Source organism: Atractosteus spatula, chromosome 22 (assembly GCF_055471065.1).
Source record: "Atractosteus spatula isolate fAtrSpa1 chromosome 22, fAtrSpa1.hap1, whole genome shotgun sequence".
NCBI lineage: Eukaryota > Metazoa > Chordata > Actinopteri > Semionotiformes > Lepisosteidae > Atractosteus > Atractosteus spatula.
In genome coordinates, this window is record NC_142727.1 from 15,537,967 (window position 1) to 15,563,549 (window position 25,583).

A 25,583-nucleotide genomic window follows, 5' to 3' on the forward strand; every position below is an offset into this window, starting at 1 on the left:
AGTATGACAGTGAAGACAGGCGAATGCTGACCCATGAAGGGCTTGATACAAGGGTGAACACGATTAACCCAAAGGACTACTTCAAGCTCAACAATAAAAGAAAGAATTTGGGATCATAAGTGAATTAGCACCAGAGCTTTCTACTGAAATTAGGAGTCGGAGTCATTTCCTTCAGAAACGTTACAATGAAGGTGGTTGGATCCGGAATGCGAACAACTGTCTCATACACACACCCACGTACAGTATATACAGTAGCCTGTACAGCCCAAGTAAACAAACTCACTATGTCGAAAAACGAAAAGTGTCTGAACAATCGTATCTGAAATCGCATTGCTTTCAACGGCATCCCTTCTCATTGTCTGGAATGCTCTGATATACTGTATCAATACGGTAGCAGGACCTGCCACTGTCGTGCATTTGCTGCATCCATAACATAAGCCGCAGTACCCATCGCTTTTCTACACAGTGGATTCCAAAGGGTAATGTACTATGCCAACAACACCTTACAGCAGACCCCTCATCCACGCTCCCGGAGCCGAGACTGAGCGGGCTGCTACACTATGGCTTCAGTCGCAATTCATCTACTGGACAGGGACTTCTTTCAGAGACGGAAGAGATAGAAATCACTGAGCGTCAGGTCACGGCTTATAATGTGGCTGGTCCACCACCTTCCTCCAATCCACACTCAGGGGCGCAATTGGTGCCATGCAGCCTGGCATAAGCATCCGGCTTGCTGCTTTTGTCCGACACAGCCAGGCGTGTTGCAGAAGCCTGTCGTCCTGTTGCAAATATGCAACCACATTATGGTCCAGCCGTTCCCGTTTTCAGCGTTTCCCATCTTTAAACTGATACTTGGCGTGACCTCGGACAGGTGGTGATGAATCAGTGACAGTGCCCTGCCTGCTAACTCTGCTGCAGCCATGACTGTCTCCATATTTACTGAAACCTGCTCTTAGACACTGTACCGTGCACAGGTACCTGTACAGTACTCACCTCCTTCCAATGACTTTCCATTGTGCTGCATTACAAATGATACAATAAATTCCCATACAAAAAGAAACTGTTCAAATGGCTGACATAAAAATGACATACAGTACTGCAACTTGGGTATCAAAGAGACTTTGAAATCACTGGATCATGGGCTGCAAAAAAGAAAGATAACAGGAAGAATGGTCCTTGTTAAAGAGGAAGAATGTATCAAGAGATCTCCTCTTCTCCCAGTAAATTCTTCTTATTAAGAGGTTTATTTTCATCCGTTCTGACTTCTGTGAGGACTTCTTCATGTGTATGGCCTGCCTATTAAAATTCTTTAACCTGTCAGTTCCTAACAAACTTGAAAATGATATTAAACGTGGATTTGTGTTATCGAGCACAACATTAGAAAATGTCTGTTTCACAGATAATGAATCTGGTTGGGAAACTGATGTTAGTGACCAGTGGAATGCTAAGAAGCTTCAACACACACGTATACTGTACTACACACGTGTCTGACTGAACAGACTAAATAAGGACCCTTTATTGCATGGCCCTAAGTCTAAGCCATAATGAAGAAGCCACAAATTTAATGTGATTTCTTTAAAAATTGGCCTAGGAGTATTTGTTTTTACGGTACAGAATGAGAACTTGTATCCTACCTTTAGAAAACTAGTGCATGGAATAAAAGATGTAATAACACTAAGTCAGTAAAGAGGCTAACAATGCATTTATATTTGTATGCCAATAGCCTTTAATAAAAAAAGCAGGATTTTGACTGCAATAGATATTAATGGTTCTCACATAAGGTTGACATTATTATTTTTTGAAAACCATTTTTTTTTACTGATACTGATTTAAAATTCAATTAATTTTTAACCTGTTTAACATTGTTAAAGTGTCCCAGAGCTTTTTCAATCAAACCTTCCATCTGTTTCTACGTTGCCAAGGCAACGTAGAGAAGTGCTTTTCTTTTTGTGGACTATTTGACTAATGCCAGAGCAGTTGTTAAGCAGTTAAGCTAAAAGCCTGATGTCCACAAGATGACAGAGCTAAATTCTGAATGAAAGGGAAAAAAGGCACACCCTTACCCAGGCTGATTACCCAGGCTTTCATGTCCAACTGAAATCTTTAGTGGTCTGTCATCACTGCTTGCACTGTGGCTTTGATGTAAAAGCTTCTCCTGTTTTCAATGGAGAATTTCCTACATCTCAAATATCTGAATTTCCTTTGAATACAAATTATCTTGATCTCTTTCAAGAGTTACCGCATTTCAAATACCATTTGAAAAACAATACCGTTACTTTCCTGACATGGTTTCTACTGTGGTTGATTCACATCACATACAGTAGCTTAAGAAAACATACTGAACCTGCTCTAAGTTAATTGCTTTACCTGTGTTGTCCAGTTAATTTTGCTCTGCCAGTTACGGGACATATTTTGAGAGTGTTTTGTGCTGCTACATGACCCAAAACAAAAGTCCGTTAAAAAACGTTTGCTAAGAAGAAGGAGGATGATGGTGGTGTGAACAGACTTTGGAATTACTCATTATTCTGGTTATAATGCTTCTGAGGGATATGTATAATTATGCATAACATGTAAAATGATGCTGGTTAACACAGGATCACTTGGGAAGGAAGCAGGATATATATTACACGAATTTAGCAAATAGAAGAATTTTACTGCTTTTCAGGAATGCTTTACTGTCTGTAATATTTTAAGATCCTAACATGTAGCTTCAGAATGAGCTACTGTAAATTAATTCCCTGCTTTCTTTTTTAAAACTTCAAAAAATAAGTATATGATAACAATATTCTTCCAACTGTGACAGTCCAGCCTAGACTGAAAACAGATGACTGGATACCTGACGAGCCCTGTGTCAAATGATTAGTACCTAATTGTTCCATGGATTTCTTTCAGCCATTTCAGTTTTAATACTCCCACAACCTTGTGGATGAAGAAATGTCCCAGTTCTTGGTTTTTAATTAACTTCCACATACTGTAGTTTCTACTTATGCCTTCTGGTCTGTGTTTCACTGTTTATTCTGAAGATGTTTGCTGGGATGACTTTGTCAGTGAGGGTTTTGGATGCTTGTGTCAGGCCCACTCTCTGTTTGAGCCCCTGGAATCTGACCGGTCTTTTCGGGACTGAATCCAGCGGAGCAATATCTTCTCCCTAACATGGTGACCAAACTTGTGTTTAATATTCTAAGTGAGGCCTTCAGACAATTGCATTGTGCATTGTGTAGTACACAACCCAATTTTAACGCAATATCCCTTGATTTAAATTACTGTACATACTTTTTAACTAAATACACTAAGATTATGTCTGCCTTAGCGCTATGAGTCTCGTCAACCCAAGAGGATTTGTTCTGTCCATTTTTATGTCTGGGGAACAGGCTCAATGTTGTCTATATTTTCTTGTCGCATGTTTGCTTAATTCTTCTTTTATAAATAAACTAATGCAGTCAAAGAATTTGTTTGAACGTCCAAATGATGAAGACCTGTGCCATGAAATTAATTTCTCTCAGGTTTTGTGAGGTGAAATGTATGAAAGACTAGTGGATTAATAGTCTTGGCACCCTACTGATGGTTCAGCGTTTGAACTTCTCATTTTGAAAGAGAAGTAGTTCTGCTTCCCTTTTTTTCCTTCATTCAATCGTAGCTCTGGCGCTACCTCTTGATCTTTCACTTAATTAGATCTCTGACATAACAGAAGATGAAAAATTCATAAAATAATCGCAGGTCTCCATAAAATCAAGGCTGAATATTTAACAAAAGTGAATGCTTTCAGAAAAATTAAACTTTGATTTTATACTGGGCTTTGGAAAAATCAAAGAGGGAATCAACCAGAGAAACTGCTTGTTCAGAGCGCAGGTCTACAGTCTAGCTACCTTTGGTTTGAGTCTGGACTATGTCATCGTCCAGGTTTTCCTTAGCCTGCTACACAACTATGACTCCGGTGCCTCTCAACTTCAAAAGTGACCAAAATGTTTTTCCAAAATTGGAGATCTGTGTCACTTCTCCAGTTCATGGTAACGTGTTTAGGGCACACACACGACGAATGAGTAGCAGACAAGACGGACGGCTCTTATTTCTGCGAAAGGCATGCATTATCCACACCTGTACTGGAACGTGGGGCTGTAGCAGAGTTCATTAATGGCTGGAGATGTGTTGTTTTTTTTAAATAAAAAAATTAAATAAAAGTTACAAAAGACTAGCTTTATAAAGAAGATTCTTTCTGAAAAATTGAGGCATTTTACTCCCCTATTAAAAAGAAAAACAACAGCGCAGGCCTTTGAAAGAAAGTACAGAGCCACTTGCTCCTCTTTCATGTGATACTGTACTTGAGCTGCAGTTCTGTTACAAGTAGGCACCAGTCCCCACGGACAAAACATTGTAACTTATTGCTTAATTCACATCATCGCCAGCTGGTTTTGAACTACAAAAAGTTGAGATGCAATTTATTCACATCATGCTGTTTTATCAATACATAAGCAAAATGATTACTTTTAACTGAGACTCGTATTTTCATCTAAACATTTCTAACAATCAAGCACCAAGCCACCGGAAGTGTGTTTTGGTGTTTCACGATGTGACTTTCATGAGGGCAGCTGGAACGTTTTGCTGACAGTCACTTTTAAGATCCCAAGTGATCCAAAGTTTAACACTCCTACATAATTGCACTCTACACCAAAAATTTTTGCTCAAGTGCCATCTGGGCTGAATTATAACGCACAGCAGAGAGTAATCACTTCATGCAGACACAAGCCAAGTCAAACAACCCCCTGTAACACTTTAGAGGGAACATCAAGAATACAATTTTCAATGAGGGGAGTTGGACAACAAGCTTAAAGCGGTAAATAACACATAAAATATGCAAATAATATTTATGTAACCAAACCATCAGACATACTGCATTTGTCTCGGATTCTTCTGTTGTAAGTGCAATTTAATCAATACCAGTTGCACATACTCCCCCTTCACCCTCTCTGTGTTTCTGCATTTTTCTAGCTACTCCTCAATGCACCAGTGCTCAGACTTGACATTCCCATCAATCACTTTGCAGAGAATTCCACTGATTAACAAAAAAGTGCTTCTCCAAGGTACAATACTGTTATATCAGCTCTAATTATACAATTACGCGCTTCATTAAAACATATGGCACTAAATCTACGAACAGTGGATTAAGGGAGCTTTTTTTTCATAGTTGTTTGTACCAAATACTTTGGATCAGGAGTTTGCTTATTTGTATACGGATAAATAACATGAAGATTTTAAAAATCACACAATACAAGGCTTCTGTAAGTATTTGCCCATCTGGCTGCTGTAAAACCAGTCACCCAGTGCAAGGCTATAATAATTGTCATTATTACACTGGAAAACACTCCAATAAACTTCCAGAAAGTTTTACTGTTGTTAACTATCCAACGCACCCTGTTTCACACCTAAACTCCTGTGGAATGATGAAAATGAGGTTTAGAAGGAATAATAGTTTAGAAGCAATTTTCTGGAAATTTGCCAGCAGGGCACTGCAATTAAAATCTCTCCTCCATGAACTGCGCAAAGATGAAATATTCTCACATTAAAGCCACAGGATAACAAAAAAGTGCTGTACAGTAACACTAAAAGCATAAAATGCATCATTCAAAACTCACCATTTTTTACACATACATTCATAAACTCTAAAATAGATCTGATGTTCACTGGTGGCGTTAATTACAATGTGCAAATCTTTTTCAGAGCTTTAGGTTATTTGTCACCATCTGTCCTGGGAATATTCTCACCCTTCTGCAATGCCAGGGACTTTGATTTCAGTTCTGGATTTCCTCACAGTCCTCAGCAGAAATCTCTACATACTCCCGTAATATGTCTCTAGGATTAATTTCAGGTCATGATAAATACCAGTCTAGCATTTTGATCCTTTTTGCTCGAGAGAAATGTTGTTGGTAACCTGGCTCTTTGCTTCAGGATATAATGTGAAGCTGATCTGATGGGCATTCAATCACCTAGGAAGGTTTTAGTCAGTTCAATGTCTTAATGTTTCGCTGCTTATAAATCACATCACTTCATATGAAAACTGTCCTTTCGACAGAAGAGTAGACAGTGGAGACGTTTGCATTATAGGCCTCACTTCTCCCACCTGAAATATGCTCTCTACTTGGAAATAAAGCTACATCCAAACACTCTAACAATTTGGTGCTGGTTTGTCTATGCAAATTTTCTTCTGCAAGTTTTTGAGCACCTTACCTCCAAATCTGAGCAATCTCAGATAAGGCCTGTACTGTATCTGACTGAATTTATTGCCAGTTTAACAATTGTTTCATCTTGCCAGCTTCAGAGGTGGTACACTGTTCAGTACATCGGGTATTCTCTTGTACTTTTATTATTTTTTTGCATATAAGGTATTGGCCACCAGATTCCTGACTTGCTGCCTTCACAAACACACAGAAACTCACACGATAACCACAGTGGAGACTACAATAAACACTCGCAATGTAAGGGACACCAGGGAAAATGCAGTCAATAGCAAGGGGAAGGAAAGAGCTTCTACAGTACCTTGGACTATAACGTGGACAGATGTTGTTCTGGGCCTGCTTCGGGTCTGCACAGCACACGTGTACTGTCCTTCATCGGTGACCTCCACCCTGTCGATCTTGATGGTGTATTCTTTTTTATCTAGAGTCACCAGGCTCACCCGCGGATCAACCGACCACTTGTCTTCTCCAGCATACAATATACTTGAACGGTTCAGCCAGGCTGTGTGTGTCACTCCATTGTCCTGTGCGCACCTAAAAAGTAAAAACAAACAAACAAAGAGACACCAAAAAGTAGGTTAATGGCTGCCAGATAGATGGTTCAATATGTTCTTTTTTTATTTCTGCAGACGTTGGCTCATCTGGGTATTTTAAGCATTTCCCCTAAAGGGTAATATTTTGATGACAGAGCAATAGGAAGTACAGGTGTGGGCACACAACGCAGGATTGTATTTAAAGTACATTATGGATGCCATTATCTGGCAGAACCGACTGTGCCGAAGCTTCATCCAGCTGGGCTGGGGGCTTTTAAAATCCGCAAGCCATTGTGAAATTCAATATAAATAGGCCGTGCCAAAAAGGACAAAAAAGCACCAGTACAGCACACGCTCATTATCCAGATGTGTGGACACTTTTTGCCTGACAATACAGTATACCTGAAGCAACATAAATGAGAAGAAACCGAACCAGTAGTTGATTTAGAACATACAGTGCCTGCATCAAGACTTATCAACATTTATCAAGGAAAATGTGATAAACAATAGGAAAAGGAAGATAGCACTGCATCTATCAATAGTATAACTGAAAAAAAAAAAATTATCAACTTTATCCAAGCCTTGCAAAAAGATTAAAAGCAAATTCTATCATTTTAACCCTCTGATGCTTTCTAGTCATCTTTTAAGATTAAACATCCTCAGAAGGTTCCTAGGAGTCCTGTTGATTCCTACTGCATGTCGAAGAGAGTCTGAAATCACTTTTGACAGGACAACGATACCGTACATAGCCACACCTAAAAACACTATCAATTATAATAGCTCTTAAAGGTTCTTCTGGGTCTGAAAACTTATGCAAACAACCTTTTTTTCTTTTTAGTTCCACTGACATTTACTGTAACATATCTTGCCCTTCAATTTTTTCACGTTAAACATTCAGGGTTTGAATACAACATTAAATTTTAAAAAGTGCATGCATCACTTTGAAATTTCACAAATTGTGACACCATAGTAAGGGTCTGAATACTTTTGCAAGACACTGTATGCTCTTTTTGTTATAGAGGAAACATACTTAAATAACTGTAGTAAAAAAAATAGAAAAACATTTTTTTTAAATAAACCTGACACTTTTATTTTCCAAATGTTATGAATATTAACATTATACTCAAAGTCACAACTGGGAGTAGCATGTATAGAAAAGACAGTGTTTTCAGGATAGAAACCTGACATTATTCCTTGTTTGGAAATTGAAGGTACTGTAAACTCACAGATGCCAGACTTGTATTTATGCCAGTAAATATTCATCATGGAATAGCCTACAATGTTGAGACACAGTTCAGACAATACAATATGCTACAGCGGTTTCTTCAATATAACGTGGAACTCAGAACAAACCTTTGCCAATGTTCCTCAGCCAGCAATTAACAAATTATGTATAAATGACAGCCACAGGTTCTACCTCTCTTAAGAGGCAGATACTGTAGATGTCTAAAGGAAAATGAATGTTAAGACATTTTTCACACGCACCGTACTATTTAGATCACAAAGTAAATCACTTGATTATTAGATACGTTCAGTGTCCTTTTTAAGCACTTTATATTGGTGTGCCTTGTACAAACAGCACTTCTGGATCGTCAGTGTAATTAGTTACACCTCTACCCACTCAAAACAAGCATCTGCAGCAATCACTTCCTCCAGAATACAAGTCCCTTGCAGAGTGTCCATGCTGACAACTGACTACTTATGTAACTGCCAATGTACTGTACATCAAACTAACTCTCCCAGCCTTTGTTCTCCCTCTACATTACCTTTGCTTAGTGCCCTGTCTTTCTCACACCTGAAGAAGGCTCCATGGCTGAAACGTTGTGTTTCCTTTCTTCTTTTTTTCAGCATGGAATAAACGTATTACTTGTTCCTTTGCAGCCTACGCATGCTGACGCAGCTACCCACCTGATATATAAGACACTGTTTATAAGGAAGTATAGTCTGTATTGTGTTGTAATTCATGTGTATTTACTTCTCCATTTTTAAATCTTTTTTCTTAACCTCTTATTTGTAGCACTCACAACACATTGCCAGTCACTGTCAGCAGCCTTTGGAAATGCAGGGACTAGATCAAATACTTAGTAATAAGCTTTACTCTAGACAGCAATTAGGATTGCTGAAAAAGCTGGAAAGGCTGGTTCTGACACTGGATAATACCCATTATATAGACTCAGGATTGTGTGTGACTGAACATACATTTTCAGCATGCATGGCTCTTTTTTCAATATTTAGAGTTTGAAGTGCACACAAATTTCCACAATATATATATATATCTGGAACAGTTCAATTATAATTGAAATATAGTATTGTTTGTTAACACATCAATTAAAGTACTTCATTTCCAACTCTCTTTGCTCCCATGGATTAGGTGATAGCAAATTATAATTGTAAAAATGCTTGAATTCAATACCCACCTATTCAATTTCCTTTTTATTACTAATGAAAGTGAAAATATAAAAGATGGCTACAATGCATCTCTATTTTGTTAAAAGTAATGAGAAACCATGAAGGATTTGAAGGATTAAAATATTGTAGAAAAATAACAAATTAATTAAAGTTATCACAGTAAACACAAATTCAGTCCCCAGACAGACTGAAAATATACTTAAAAGCAAATGTGACTAGCAGTATAACCATAAATATGATTTAAACTATGTGCTTCCAATTAAACAATTCCACAAGTAAACATTGAAAAGAATGTCTGGTTATACCAAAAAAGTCTATATCATATCATTTTTTTTTATTTGGAAAACAATCTTTTTCTTTGAAAAGAGCCAGCAGTGTTCCCCATCACCGGATTAAGCAGTCCTTGTTGTAAATGAACTCATCTGGTTTAAGAACACATCTGATGCAATGTGTCACTAAAGGAAAATTGTCAGTAATTAGGTAATTAACTGAGATGATTACACTGTTTATGTAAAAAGCTAAGGTGAAAGGTTTAGGTTAATAGAATGACAAAGAATAAAGTGGAAACTTGTAACCTTTCTTTTATTCCCATTAAATCTCAGAAGAGGTAAAACAGTCTAAAAAGATTCAACAGCAAGTTCACAAATGGCATTACACTCCAACCTTTATTTAATATTAAATGCAAAGCTCACACTTAACACAAAACTACCACCATCTCCAATAATCCCCAATAATGAGTTTCTATTCATAAAACATGTTTTTTCCTGTAAAAAAAATGTAAAAATGCAAGTTCACTATGCAAAGCACATTGAATTGCTCCCCCACATGTTTTATTAATGACACCTGCAGCACTAACTACACAGAATGAAGTTGTCAGTCAAACCTGAGGCTGATCATCCTGATGAACACAAAATCCACAAAGTTTCAAGTTTATTTTTCCTGTGTAACTCTTTCAGATTTCACATCATGTATTTATGTGCTCCATTACATTTTAGTGTTAATGGAATTGCAAATCTAATCTTTCTTTTTTACATAAGACTTTCTTTTCCTGAAGATAGTCAGTTTTTAGTCACCACTGTGACAGTATGAATCAGAGAAGTAAAACTGAGAACTATGACATGATGTAATAAAAAATAATCACTGTATATTTTAAGGGTTGACACACCACACAAGTGTTAACTCCTGAAAATTTGCTTTTTGATTTTAATTTGGAGGAGAAATAGTTCAATAATACATTCGCCCTGAAATACTGCCTTCTATGAGGTCCATTAAAAGAAGTGTCAGTAAAAGACCTTCCATCCAAGTGTGCTTTTTATAAAATGCCCAGTTATCTCCAATGCTGCTGCAGGTTTAAATTATGAGAGAATGCGTTTTCATAATTCACTAACTCATGATGGCCAGGTAAGATTATAAGCCCCTTGTAGCATTATGTTAAAATAGTCTATACTATTGATTTTCAGGATCAATATTGATCAATAATCAATAATTACAATTAATCAATTAGTACACAGCATGGGTGTATTACTTAAGTACAGTATGCCAAGCAAATACACCTACGTGCCCAGTTATACTGAACATGTAGCCTCCATCTCAAAGAATTGATTCATTTTAATGAATATTGATCCTGTACTTATTTAATTAATAGTGTAGACTATTTTATTTAGCCTAAGAAGTCCATTTCCAGTGAAAAATATAAGACTTAAGGCGTAAACATTTATTTCTTCACTCTTTAAGTGTTTGCAAACCTGGAATATATTTTTTCAATGATATCTTTATTGATGAAATTTTAGCTTTGTTTAGAACTATCGTTCGGTCGTTAACAATATCAGATTCAGGTGTTAGATCTCAGAAGGTATGAGAGCAGAGAACACAGTCAATTAAATACAATTTAAATTCCATCAGGTGTTCATCTAGATGTCTCCCTTTAAATAGCAGTTACAATTCGAGCTGCAGCAACATGGACACTAGTCTTTATGGACAGTCTAGTCCATAGTCTGTATGGACAGGAATATCACAACTGGAGACTACTGGAGAAGTACAAATTCCTGATGATTTTGTAAAACGTGAGCAGCCCTCAGCCCTAAAAAATGATATAACATTACATGCAAAGAAAAGATGCTTCTGCTCATAATGCTGCCACACTCTCCTAACACAGTCCATCTTACAAATATCATGTAAAATAGAAAAAGCTGGTACATAACTAGGACCTGATTGTCTTTTATTAAAGCAACAGTATTTTAAAAAGACAAACATTTAGTGAGAGATCTAATAAAAAGTTGCAAACCATGGTTCTGCAACTCACACAGAATGCACCACAGTGGTATATCCTGGTCCTGTTTGCACAAAATACTGTGCAATAGATTTGCCATTCACACTGGCTCACAACAGATGCCTGAGATCTCTCACATAAGTGCAAAACTAAATCCTCATTCTAATTAGCGAAGTAAATTGTCTACCCATTTAAATTCAATAATATTCTTGAGCTGTTAACATGAGCCCTGGAAAAGAATCTGTCGCTCGTCTCTCAAGGAAGACTGATTTGTGATTTCTGCCTCCAGGTCTGCTCAGCCCTGAGCAAGTACCATGTACTGTAGATTTGAGACCAATGTTTTACGGGCTGGCTCCGGCTCATCTTAACTTTTGGTTCTGGAAAATGTGCTTCATAACAGGAAGCACTGCTTTTCACTGCTATTAGCACTGCTAGATCTTGCATATGATCTGCATTTTAAACAAGCACACTGAACACAAACATCAACCAGCTTATAATACTTATTGTGCAGGGCTGAAACTCCCTTCTCAGTTCCAAATCTTTGATTGAATTGCCTCAAAAGCACTGCACATTCATGACGTGGAACTGAAGTTTTTAGATCCATCTGCACAATAACAAGTGGTGTTCCTCAATTTACATCCTTATTCACAGTGAACGTGGATGTTGTCTGCAGGCTTAACAATGGCGCAGAAACAGTACATACTGTATTACTGGTTGTGCAGTGCTTTGAAGCAGTACTGGCTTGTGTGGTTTCAAAAAGTGGCAAAGTTTTGTAGTCAGTAATCCTCTGGGTTGTGGGTCCCAGGCCCTGATGCAGATATGAACAAAGATCTGTACCCTAATTGCTCCAGTCTATCAGTGTGAATGGGGACCAGCATTTACTGAGGTTATGCTGTGCAATGGACACAGGGGGAGGGTGGGGTGGTGGGGGGGTCATTTACTCTCTGTTTGCTTAACACCATGGAAACCAGGATAAGCTCTGGCCCAGTGAGCTGCTGTGGCTTGAATACAGAAATTACCTACTGCCTGTTTCAAAGACCTAGTTATTATATCATCATGGTGGGTGGAAAAGCATTTAAATTTGTGAATTGATATCACATCTTCTCCACCTCCTCCATCCTGACTCCTTTTCAAACTGCGCAAGCCCCCAATCTTGTAAAACCTGCCCTGATTCTCCCAGCTGGCTTACTAACATTTCCTCTAAAGCTTGAAGGCTCTTTTCCTTTCTCCGGCTCCAGCACATCACTGGCAAGTCAAGTGCCTTCTCTTTAGGGGCTGGTGAACTGAGGCAGAAGCCAGTCTTACAGAAGCCCATTCCAGAATGAGCTATCTTCAGGGACAATAATAGGAGCATGAGATCAAAGTTTACACTTATTTTTCTTGTCAGGACTTGTTCTTCCTGGAAGAATCCAGATATAACACCAAACTCCCAGCAGGAAGCTTGGACTGGAACGCCGGCTGCGATATCACAGTCTTACTGCCACCTGCTGCTTGTGTTCTGAACTGCATTCCTCCCACAAGACGAAAGGAGGCTTCAGGTGAAAAAGAGGAGGCTAGCTGTGCAACACATTTACGTGTGAACAATAAAAAAGGGGCTGAAGGTTGCCTGAATTTCAATTTTTCAATAGATCTGTGAAAAACAAAAGGTTCAATCATAATCCTGCTGCAATTTAACACAGATGTCCCCCACCCCCTGCCTGAAGTTTTTCAATGCACTGCGGTAAAATGTGAAGTCTCCTTTCAGTGACAGTTGGATGGTACATTAATTTGTGTAGGTGCTCTTCTTCAGTAATGCTTGAATTCTCAAAGTAAGATGAGATAAATGCTTCTGACGAAACAAACAAAAGCTACACAGCAAATAAAAGCTGTGAAAGTCAAAACAGGACTGCTCTGAAAACCCACTTCATCCTTTGTTTTATGAAAAGAAACCTTGCACTACAATTCTTACCAAGGTTATATGGAAATACGTTTTTCCATACCATAAATATCTAGCAAAAAAAGCCTTCTGCAATGCTGCATAGCCCTTTCGGCTGCTCCTTCTTGATAAAAGAGTTCCAACTTTCTAACACCCTCCAAGCTCCAATTTGTTTGTCTGGGGGTAGAACTCTAGTCAAAACTGCATTTTATAAAGCTCAGTCGAGATCAGGATACCTTTAAATCCCACTTGTTTGCAATCTTTTGTTCAAGAAAAAAAAGCACAGCTGGATGACATTTTTTGTCGCGGTCTGTTGTTTTAAAAAAGAAAAATGTGTTTTTATAACAAACCCCCGTAGAGCAACAAAGGAAGATATGTAATTGATTTGATTGCCATAACTATTTTTACAATAATGACTTTAATTATGTGGGAGGCAGGGTGGAGCAGTGGTCAACATTGCTGCCTCGCAGCGCTGGGGGCCTGGGTTCGAAACCTGGGGTGCTGTCTGCGCGGAGTTTGTACAGTTATGTTCTTCTTGTGTTCGTGTGGGTTTCCTCCGGGTGCTCCAGGTTACTAATACAGTCCAACACCATGCTGGTAGGTTAATTAGCTTCTTGGAAAAGGGCCCTGGTGTGAGTGTGTGCGTGTATTTAACCTTGTGCGCCCTGTGATGGACTGGCGTCTTGTGCCCAGTGTCTCCCAGGACACCCTGACCCTGAACTGCGTAATTGCTGAACACAACGTGATGATGACTTTAATGACGTCTGGTGTTTCCGGGTTCAGTATGCACTCCCTGCCTTTCTGAAATATCTGAATTTCTCCTTTTCCTGTTGGGCTGATCCTGTTGCTCATGGGAGGCTCTTAATCTCATTCTTACCGACAGGCTGGAGAAGAGTAACTCATTATGTTCAACTCCTGCCTGAACTTTCGCAGGGCACAGGGCAATCTCCAGACCCTCTGGGGCTCACGGAATTAAATGAAGTTCAGTTCCCTTTTCATAACCAGGTAAGACCAGCCAAGGACAGGTATTGTCTGGGGGAAAGGAAGAGCTTGATACAGCTGGAACCAGCTGTACTGTAGATGCTGACATCTGTGATAGCAACACCCGAGATAAACTAGTCGGGATTTAAAAAATCAGAATTTCTTAGTATTAAATTATATTTTAAAATTATAAAGACACCAAGATGAAAAAAGCAACAAAAAATACTTCCATAATATATACAGATAATGTATTAAAATTACATGATTGACAATTTAATATTCTCCAAAATGATCATTTCTTACAATTCTGATCTATCTCCTACTAAACCTGTAATTAAAACAGTTAAACTATGTCCGTTAATTTAAAACAATGGAAGTCTAAAGAGGAGAAAAGAAAGTTTAATTAATTTTTCTAGTTGCTAGAATTAAACTTTTCTGTCACTTATATAAGTTGTTTAAAAAAATCTGCTAATGTACTGTATCATACACCAAGAAGTAATGGAGATTGCTACAAAAATACCCTTTGCATCCAAAAAAGAGAACAACTGACATTGCAGGACTACTGTTGCAAAGAGGGGGAATGAACTGCATTTCCCACAAACCGTGCTATTGGAATTTGCCGGTCACCTGCAAATTAGAAATGCTGCTTTATTTCATTTCAGAAGGTGAATGGCTGTCTTGGCCAACTTTGTTGAGAGCTGCCCAACAGGATCTTGCCCTAACAATGCTAAATACGTGCTGAAAGGTGCCGTGCTGAATGTCTACCAAAGGGATCTCAGCAGTTGGCTCTTCAAAGAAAATTGAATTTTTCTTAGAAAACAGGTGAAGGGTTTAGAATTCAAGAAATGCAAGGATAATCATCTTTTCAAGGAAAAGTAAACACAGCAGTATTGTGCTACTGTAGCTACACGTGTATTCCGACTGTCAAGCCATCCGAAGTGTTGCTTCTCACAAAACTAAGACAGTCACTATTGTTGAAGAAGGCCGGAAGAGCACAATGTGTACTCAAATGCATATTTTACTCCCTATGACTTCCAAAAGCATGTAAAGACTGAACAATTAAATCAAAAGCAGCTATTCTGTTCTGATATATACCACCTTTGAACTGCATTACAAGCAAATTACATGCCAGCTGATAAAAAGCTAAACATTTACAAACAGCACTTTGGTCACTCTTGGCTCTGAACATACAATGACATGTTGCCATGGTAGCACTTAGAAGCGGTCAGGAATGCTCCTGTAACTGGACTACTGTAAATGAAAATTACAGCAACCTTAATATAAAGCCTTCACTACAAGCAAAATAAATAACAGCGTTATTCTTTTTTTCTTATCACCATTTTGCAGACAGCAAACCAATTTAATCCAAATAAGTGTCTATACCCCTTCAAAAAAATGATCTTAGAAAGACCTGCAGAAAATTATGTCTTGGAGAATAAACCACTTCAGCCCATCAGCAGTTTAAACTCAGACACATAAATGTCTAATTGTTATTAAAAATACATGACAATTTTTCCTTATAATTAGAATGCAGTTTGTCTTTTGAAGACAACTTTCATCACATTGTAGATCTTCGGATTTAAAATATTAATGTTTTGCCATCAGTGACTAGTTCTAAGGGACTAAAATATATATTTTAAAACATGAAAAATGATGCATATTAATTTTACATGAAATAAGAAAAAACTTTCGGCTTTTTATAAAGGCGTACAAACACCGTGTACTGTATAAACACACATCTGTCACTCTGACAGATGCTAAAAGAAAGTTTGTTTCCTGATTTACTTTATAAATATTTTAAACAGTTGTATTTACAGAAGGAAAAACCTACAGGCCTTTAAAATATAATTATTTTGTGAGAAAAAGTCAAGAAAATATTCAGCAAAAGGCACTTACTGCTTTTACAGATTTTTAACTTATTTCTGCTTACTAATAAATAAACTACATGAACACACTCCAGATGCATTGGCATAACCTACTTTCCTCAAAAAGATAACATATAATTTTCATATTGCAGCCTTGAAGATTCTGTTACAGTACATATTGAATGGTTTTAACATAACAATTCACTGAAAACTAATTATTGTGTCAGGTTTAAGTTTTAGTTGACTCTGTTGCACCGTACTGTATATGAAGATGACGTGTTTCAGAAAATAATTCGTTTTTATTTGAAACAACAAAAGACAGACAATAAAAAAGACATCTTACAAGCTATGTGTGAAAAAAACAGACCTGTCACTATATTCCTTTTGAGTACCTTTTGAGGACATGATGAAAAAAATAATAATCAAGAGTTCGTACGTTGTCGAGATCAGTAGGTAGGTAGTGTACAGTATCTGATCTTAAGATGATAAATTCTTATTTCAAGAAAGAGTTTCAAACCCCCCCAAAAAATTAACCTTATTCCTCAAAGAGAATTCCAATTTCACCATCTGCCCTTGCTCAGGATGTTGTTCGCATGGGAACATCATGTCACCTGTCGCTGGGACTCAATCAGCATATGTCAGGAGCCTTTCCTTCCTCAAGCTCCTCTCCCAACAGCAGTAAATTCCACTATGCCAAAAAGGCTGCCCACCTACTGTACAGTGTTAGAATTCAATGTCACTGGGTGTCACAGGGGGAGTTTGTCACCCCAACAGCCTCACGTTTCTGTCTCGGCCTTTTCGGTTGCTGCTGGCCCGCACGTTTTCATGTGGTGAAAAGCTAAAGAAAGGCTGGTCTTCGTGTATACGCACATCTGTAACACATGTGCTGTATAATATCTGTGTCTTCTGTTTGAGCTCCTCTAGATTTCTTTATCTCCCTATCCAAGACTACTATTAAGTGTAAGCTGCTGAAACAATGCACCTTTCTTGCTTTTAAATGAACTTTAATATCTTGGCGGTTTTTTGGCACCATTTTCAAGGCAGTAAAGATGTGGGAGACAGGCAACCATGCTCAGTATAAACCATTGAAATCAGTCACTTTTGTGATGCATTTACTGCAGATGTGCATGTCCACAATTTTTTCCCAAAAAGACAATAAAAGTTAATTTTATCTGTTTCACTTATACTGTATATAGTATATTAACATCCCATTGTTACTGTATGTTTTTACTAGTTTAAGGTAAGCTTTAAAATAATTCAAAAGCTAAACGTTGCTAAACATCATGAGTTACAAAACCATGGCACAAGATTAGACTTTCTGCAGTTTCAGCTTTTCAGTCTGTGTTTAACTTTGCAGAGCAAGCTCTAAAAAACAGCTCTCTACAGTGAACCAAAGTAGTGAATGCTTTATCAGAACTGCCCCATGAAAATTAAGAAAATGACAGAATATCATTACACATACATTGCACACAGATTATCAAATTGCAATGCATGAACATGAACAACAGGAGAAGAAGAGGCCGCAGATTTGCAAATAAGCCTACACTGTTTACTCATGAAGAATAACAGCAGAAGCAAAGAGACTGTGAGAGGACTCTTATAACCCTACCAGTGTGCATGAGGGTCTTATTGTCCAAGACTCAAACACATGCGTTTGTCATTGTTTAGAACAGCTGGTTTGAAAACCTGTTTTGATGAAATGTTGTGTTGCAGAACCACTTGCTCACGTGCATCCCAACAGACCTGCCTCTATATTTCCTAATGCCTATTAAACAGCTGGGGGACACTATTAATCTGGAAGTTTACAGACAGCCTCCAGGATGCACCACTTAAATGGCAGATACTGTAGCTTGCAAGCTGAGAATGGAAAAGATCTGTTTACCTTGAGCTTTAAATGCTAAACGTGTCCATTTTGCTGATTATTTTTTCTGCATTTTTAAGAGATACAAATCCTTGCTATCTGTCGGCAGGGAATCTATAACCATCTTTTCATCTTTCAGGGGCACACTGCTTGCAGGCAGCTGGTAGGCTATTGAATTGCAGGCAAGTCATTGGATTGACTAATATTTATTTTTCCCAGTACTGTTTTGATGTCAGACTAAACCCCTCGTTCTGTCCCCGCAGTGCTGTGACTGTGTCCCCCGGTAGAGGAGAGAAGTTCCTGATGAGAATGTGGAACTTAATCACATTTGTTCGGCGGTTGTCAATTCTCGGCAACGGCGAAAACGTTCTCCCTCTAGGCAGAATTTGAAATGCCGCTTCCAAGTGGCAGACTTGTTAGCACATAATCATAAACTAAGCCCTGCATTACCATTCCAAACAAAAGAAGGACTGCAGAAAAGCACAGAAGCAGAGCAGAAATGGAAATGAGATTCCTACACACAATATTACCGTAAAGCAGAGTTTGAAAATAGCATACTCAGGACCGACAGATAAAAATAAAGTAGAATAATCCTTTAATAGCCTGTCTTAACAAAAGAGAAGGACTGTAAAAAAAAACAAAAACAAATAATACTTTAAAAATAATAAGTGGTTTCAACCTACAGATACAGCACTCAAACACATGTTCAAGTTGCCAGTAAGAAGCATCCCAAAGCCAAACCAATAAAGACCATCTCCCAGGGCAACTGACTAGAGGAGTTGGAGCAATCTTCAGCTGATATACTTTTTTTTGGATGGCACAGGTGTGAAGGAGTCATTTATCAGGACCTCCCAGTTGTGCACGTCCCAATTTTCTTCCGCAACGTGGCAGCTGAAGAAAGATGCAGCTTATGCAGGTGTCTGATTCCAGGCGGCATTATGGCGCAGCGGTTAGCTTTGCTGCCTCAAAGCGGCTGGGCCAGGGTTCAATTCCTAGGTTGCTCTATCCCTGGAATTTGTATGTTTTCCCCATTTTTGCGTGGAATTCCTCCAGGTGCTCAGGTTTTCCTCACACATTCCACAGACACCCCAATTGTGATTTACAGTACAGTACAAGAATTCCACACTTATCTGATGTTGCTATAAACTGTAAAAAAAACTGCAAAAATACCACAAGGAATGCTGTACCAAACAGTGGCTGTGGGTCCGTCACATTTAACAGTAAAAACTGGTATAGTAACTGCTGCTTTAGAACCGAAAAAAAGGATGTATTCCTTTTTTTATCTCAGACAATCCTTGCAGAGGACGACACATGAGCTTAGACACTCTGCTGGACTTCTAACGACACTATGGTATTTGACTGCACTCAAGTGTGTCGCAGAACACCTTTGGACAAAGGGTATTTTTTCATATTTCAAATATTTGACCATCCTCCTTATTTATTATTTATTGCTCTGAGGGGTGACACATCCTGGCTCTGCTGACTTCAGTCATCTAAAAAAAAAAAATTTTATTGCTTTCTTGTGTCACATCCAAGGCAAAATCAGACTGTTACCATTCGGTGGCATTTGACTACAGTGTACACTTGAGGATGATATATCTGAGCACCTTCAAACCTTGAAAACATTCCCTTCCAGATGACACTACCAAATCAAAATCAATGTTTCACCGCTGACAGTGCACAGAAATCTTGTCTGGAAGAACATTACCAAGATCTGTCAAAGATAAAAGATATTCCTCACAGTAAACCCATGGTTAGTTATGAGTCAGTGTTCAAATGTGCATCAACTACTGTATACTTTTCAAACAATAAGATATGGAGGTGTTGGATATTCTTATGGACTTTAGAAAAAAATATTTTAACATACAGTATACTTTGTATAGACATGTTTAATACAGTACATGCATTGTGACGTGCTAATTATGTTCTGATCAATGAAGAACGACTGAATTACAATGTGCTCAAAGCAAATAAAGGAAAATCTAGAGTACTTTCTTCTGTCAGTCTGAGTAAAAAAAGGTTTTGTACAGCGATACAATAAATGAAAAAGATAAAACCAAAGTGGCCATAATGCTTTACAAAGAACGAAGGAAGGTTGTGATTTAGTCTGGAATTGTATAAAAAATTTAATGCAATGTGCATTTGTCTCTATGTAGTTATGGGGGTGGGAAAATTAATTCAACAGTATCAATCTGTCCACAAAGAAGAAGAGGCAATTGATCAAAGCTGGATCTATTCCAAACTACTTTGTTCTTCACAAAAATCATCAAGATGACTCCTCCAGGTCCCACAAGACCTAGGCCCTATATACTGTAACAAACAGTACTTCTGAAAAAGTTCTTTCTGGTTTCTGGTTTAAGCAGATGCTCTTCTCTGAGTATTGGAATCAAATATTTGCCTTGATTTTGTGTTTGCAAAGGATCAACCTAACTAAAAATAAGTGAAAACAAAATCTGACAAACGAAGGAATCTGGCTTGTACAAGCCAATCTTTCCATTACTGGTGATTATCATTTATATTTAATGATGACAGCAAAGCTATTCCCCAAGAGTGTCATTTCAAAGCAGAGCAGAAGGCTCTCTACTTCTGGCTCTTTAAACAACTTCTGGTGTTATTACATTTTGATCTGTGTGATATCTTTATCTTAATAACATTTTTAGAACAATATAAGTGATGCTGTCAGCCAAGGTATATTCATTTGACATATAAACATGAGCATTTCAGGAGAAGATAAAAAAAATCAACTTTAACTGTTACTGGATTCAGCCATAATCTAAATACCTTTTTGCTTCCCCTCGAGCCAACTATCTGTAAACCACAAAAGACAACTTTCATTTTGAATAAAGTGACAAGAAGATGTGAATTTGGTTTATTCATCAAATACACTTCTCCTGGCCTCCCATGAGGTAAAGTCTTGCATGAAAGACAATGTGGTTTCTGTACCTGTCAGCTGCTAAAAATGCATATTGTCCTGAATGTAAACATGTTTCGAATCCATCTTTGGATCTTTCATTCCCTTGAATGATTAAAATATTCTGGCTCCTCTTCTCCCCAGTCGCTGATCTGACTGAGTTCTCAAACTCAAAGGAACTTGTATGCTTAATGTTACTATGGTGATTGTATTGTTTTCACTCAACGGGTAACATTGACAAGCTGACCGCAAAAGTGTGCTGCTGCTGTACAGATTATCTTATCTTCACTGTTTCTATTATCTCAAGATAATATTTCCCATGTAAGATATGAGTTCATCAACTAAAGCTAAATTAGGTTGCGTCCTAAAAAAAATAAAACAAAAAACACATTTTAGGCTTTATCTCAGTCTAAAATCCAGCAATACCTTAAAATAGTCATTGATTGAAAAAATCTTTTTTGTTTCTTGGTGATATCTATAGCAGTTATTTTACTATTTCATTCAGAACTGGACAACTCTGGAGATACAGTTGGTCATTAGTCACCGAAGGTTCATGCTGATATTTTTGTTTGCATGCTGCTGACTTGTATTTAAGTTGTATGTTATTTAACTGTTGTTCTTGCTGCTGCTGCTGCTGCTGCTTCTGTGTTTATGTTTTGGTGTCTCTGTATCTTTGTATTACAGTACATGCAAATAAGCATATCATTGCACTGGTGCATATGGCAAAGAAACAGAACTGAATTTGGACAGCTCTGAGCACATGTTATCTGTTTAATTATGATATGCAACAAAGGTATGCATCCAATTATGTTCTTTTTAAGATTGTCTATTGAATATCTTTGGAAGCAGGTCTAACAATACACCCAGAACAAAGTATTGAGTCAAAGACATTTGCATGTGATGCATATGGATGTTAATATATTGTGTTAATATAGATTATTCATGTTTTGAAGTCAGAAGGCCAAATAATATTAAATACAAACTACATGCTTTAACTACTATACTTTTACAAAGTACTGCAAAGGCTTAGAGTCACAAAAGAAAAAATTGCTCTGTAAAAAAAACAAAACAAATAAACACAAAACAGGCTGACCAAAAAATGTTCCCTTTCATTTTTTTCAGTACAGTTCTAATGTCATAATAGGTGCAAAAAATGTGCAAAGTGTCAGGAAATAGGAGGAAGAAGCCTAGATTTCACTTAAAAAATGATCACAGCAAAATAAAATTAAAATACTGCTGGTAAATTAGATACTGTATCTACTGTAGGTGTGACATGAGAGAACACTAAGACAGAAGTTCTTGGACTTCTAATATTTTCTCTCTTTTGAAAGGCACCCAGGTCCAACAAGTTTGTGTTCGATCATATTTCACTGTCGCATTCTCATTGTAAAAGTTATGGTAAGGGCATGAAACAGCCCCGGCTGGCGTGTGAGAGCTTGTTTGTCCTCGCGAAGCCCAAAGAGAGGAGCTTGAACATCTGATTTGGGAATTTGAGACTCGGCACAGGAGCTTCCAGCTCATCCTGGGTTGGCTCCAGGGGTTCAGCACAATCTGCAAGGTTACATGCCCAGCAGATGAAGCCCCGTTCTCCAGCTGTGCTTCGTATTGATAGATCAGCTCAGCAGTACCTCGTGCCCTGGACACACCGATACACCCTGGGAAGGACTCAGGAACAATCTAGCGGAGATGAAAGTCAGTCTCTAGTGTGAAGTACAACATGCTGTGCTTGAATTAAGAACAGGTAGTGATTTAGCTGTGAATCTGAACGGGTCAATGATAGTTGAAGAAGAAATACAGATATTAAATTACAATGTCTGAAACCAAGCGACCTTCATGCTCTTTTTCGGTGTGCTATTTATTGTGTTGTACAAAGATATATACTGGCATTGCTTTAAGCCTCCTGAACATCTTGTCTCTTTTTATCTGTTTTTAGATCTTTTTCTGCTTTGTGTCTTTCATGCAATATCATCAAGTACAGTATATACAGTAGGTAAGTTTCCACTTAGAAACACAGCTATAAAAACTCCAAAAAAGATTGCAGAATTCAGGCTTTTGTTCATTGAAGTTTGGCTTCTGTCACCAGAAAAAAGACCAAAAAAAAGAGTAAAAAAAAACAATGACAACAATATTATGTTAGAAAACAAACCCCACAGGACTGCTGACACTACTGATAACTGATCTTGGCAAACCAGACACAGCAAGACTGGTTTAAATAACTCTAGAAGCCCCCTCCTTAGACTCTCAGCTCTGCTCAGTCTGTTTAATAAAATTTAAACCCAGGGCTATGAGCTCACATAATGTTTTTTTCTCTAGTGCCACAACAAATATGATACAGCTGTTTGTTATATCATGTCAACATACTGTACTGCGCATGTGACCAAGATAACCAGGAACACTGTTTCATGTTGCTGAACACTTCACACATAGATTATGGTACACTTTAAAAGCATGGTAAATGATACAGAGCACAGAAAAAAAAAACGTTTTTGCATAATCATCACTAGATCTTTTGAAATGACTAATTGAATACATTAAATCCTCACTCACTTGAGTTCTTGGACTGTAAATGGGCCTTATTTTTCACAGATATACTTAAAACTAATTGGAGTTTCTGAAATAAGCATTAATAATAAACTCTTAGACTGGTTCTTTAAATGTAGCACCTGTTCGTAGCACTCATTTGTTTGGTTTTAATTAATGATCCAAAACCTCCACTAAGATTCTAAATAGTATAATTTTCACTCTACTTTTTTTCCTTTTTTTGTACAAAGTATTAATTACCACCAAGTAATGTGGGAACATCTGTTTACAAATGAACAACCTGTAATTGTGTTGTAATTACACATAATGAAAGCATGAAAGTCACCCTATATTAATTCCTAGAAAGGGTAACATAGAAAAAAAACATTGTATAATTAATCATCAATTAAGGAATCATTTTGATTTGCTTTGCCTTAGCTGAAGTCTGACCAGTTCATCAACAGCACATCTAAACTGATTTAAAGCCAAGTACAGATTATCACCAGATTGGCCCTCTGTGAAAAACACCTTCACTTCTGAAAAACAGACACACAAATGTAGGTACCCTTTGAAAGCAATGCTGTCTTAAATTCAAATCACCTTGAATCTCATACTGAGAAGGTCCTGGTTTATTCAGTGCTTGTGCTAAATCTTCAAAGAGACCCAAAGTACTCAAGTATATGAGGTCTGTCTTTGGGGGATTAATTTCAATTACCAAACAATAACTGTCTATGTAGAAGTCGTGTTACTGTATGAAGCCTTTAGAAATTAATCATTTCTAAAGTTCTAATATTTATATTACCATTAAAAGGAGCAAACAGCTTAGGAACATCTACACTCAAAAAACATATGTTATACAGTATATAGAGAATCCCTTAACAACTACAAAGATTTAAAAAACAGTACAATCAAATAAGACAAAATAAAAAAATATATAATGAACAAACATACAGTATCACATCTCATCATCATCTCAACATATCACAACCACGTTAAAAATCAATTATTTTGAATAATGACAGAAATCATTATCATCATCATCATCATTATTATTATTATTATTATTATTATTATTATTATTATTATTATTACATCTTTATAGGACTGTAAAACCGGAACATACACATTACATTCAAGAAGGCAAAGCTCTGAAGAATACTCAGGATGTCTTCTGATTTGGAAGGAACAAACCAGATTTGCCTAAGAAAGACTCTCAATCTTGGATTTTTATGCAGAGCCTAAATATCCTAATACAGCCAGTCAATAATGAGTCTACTCATCTGCCAGTCCAAGGCACATTTTTTCCTAAAAAATGCATTTTGGATGAATGCCTGCTATACTGAAGTGCAAGAAACCATTGGAAACTAACTCACATATTAGACCAATCCAACAAAGTAATGGCAGAATCCCATTGGGTTGATATAAGAAGCTTCTGGCGAGGTTTAAGTTGATATAAATTAATGTTTTCACATTGCACCGAAGAGGAAAAAAACGCACACTGAATGTTGTACCCAAGACACCGAGCAAACCTTATCTTGTGTGAAAGGCACAGCAGCACCTTAAGATGCCAGTTTCAGTTTACATTGAGGAAATCATCATTCAGGATAAATGCTTTAGGATCCCTGCTTGGCAACTGAGGTCTTTAAAATGCAATGCCACAGCTCGCAACCACACAGTCATCTTTCATTTCAGCTATATTTACAGAAAGCACACAACATCCCAAAACATTATTTTCTAAACTCATTAAATACAAAAAAAATAGGCACAGACGAACACCTATGGGAACAATTATGTTTTTAAACACATACATAGGCATGAACTATTAAAGAGGGCCGGTAATTTTTTTATGCACTTTCAGTATTTTACGCTCTTTTAAACACACTTGAAGAAAACACTCCAGAAACTCTTCATTTTTCCTCATGCTGCTCTTCCCCTGATTGGATTCTGAAACTGAAGATGAAAGATTTGACAATCCCCACTTATTTGGACATGGAATTAAGACCGAAAAGATGTACAGTACAAAATGTTTACTAGAATTAACTAGAACTGCAAAAACATGTTTCTATAGATTTCTGTGTTCCTCTGTTTT

General features: G+C 37.5%; 1 protein-coding gene across 7 annotated transcripts in view; it reads right to left on the reverse strand.

Annotated features, from left to right (window-relative positions):
* ntm (neurotrimin) overlaps nt 1-25,583 on the reverse strand; it is a 356,083-nt gene that overhangs the window by 66,954 nt on the left and 263,546 nt on the right. For all 7 annotated transcript variants that reach the window (XM_088939315.1, XM_088939320.1, XM_088939319.1 and 4 more), the window contains one exon: nt 6,532-6,764. In XM_088939315.1, the coding sequence (XP_088795441.1) occupies nt 6,532-6,764 (233 nt within the window). The remainder of the gene's footprint in view (nt 1-6,531; nt 6,765-25,583) is intronic.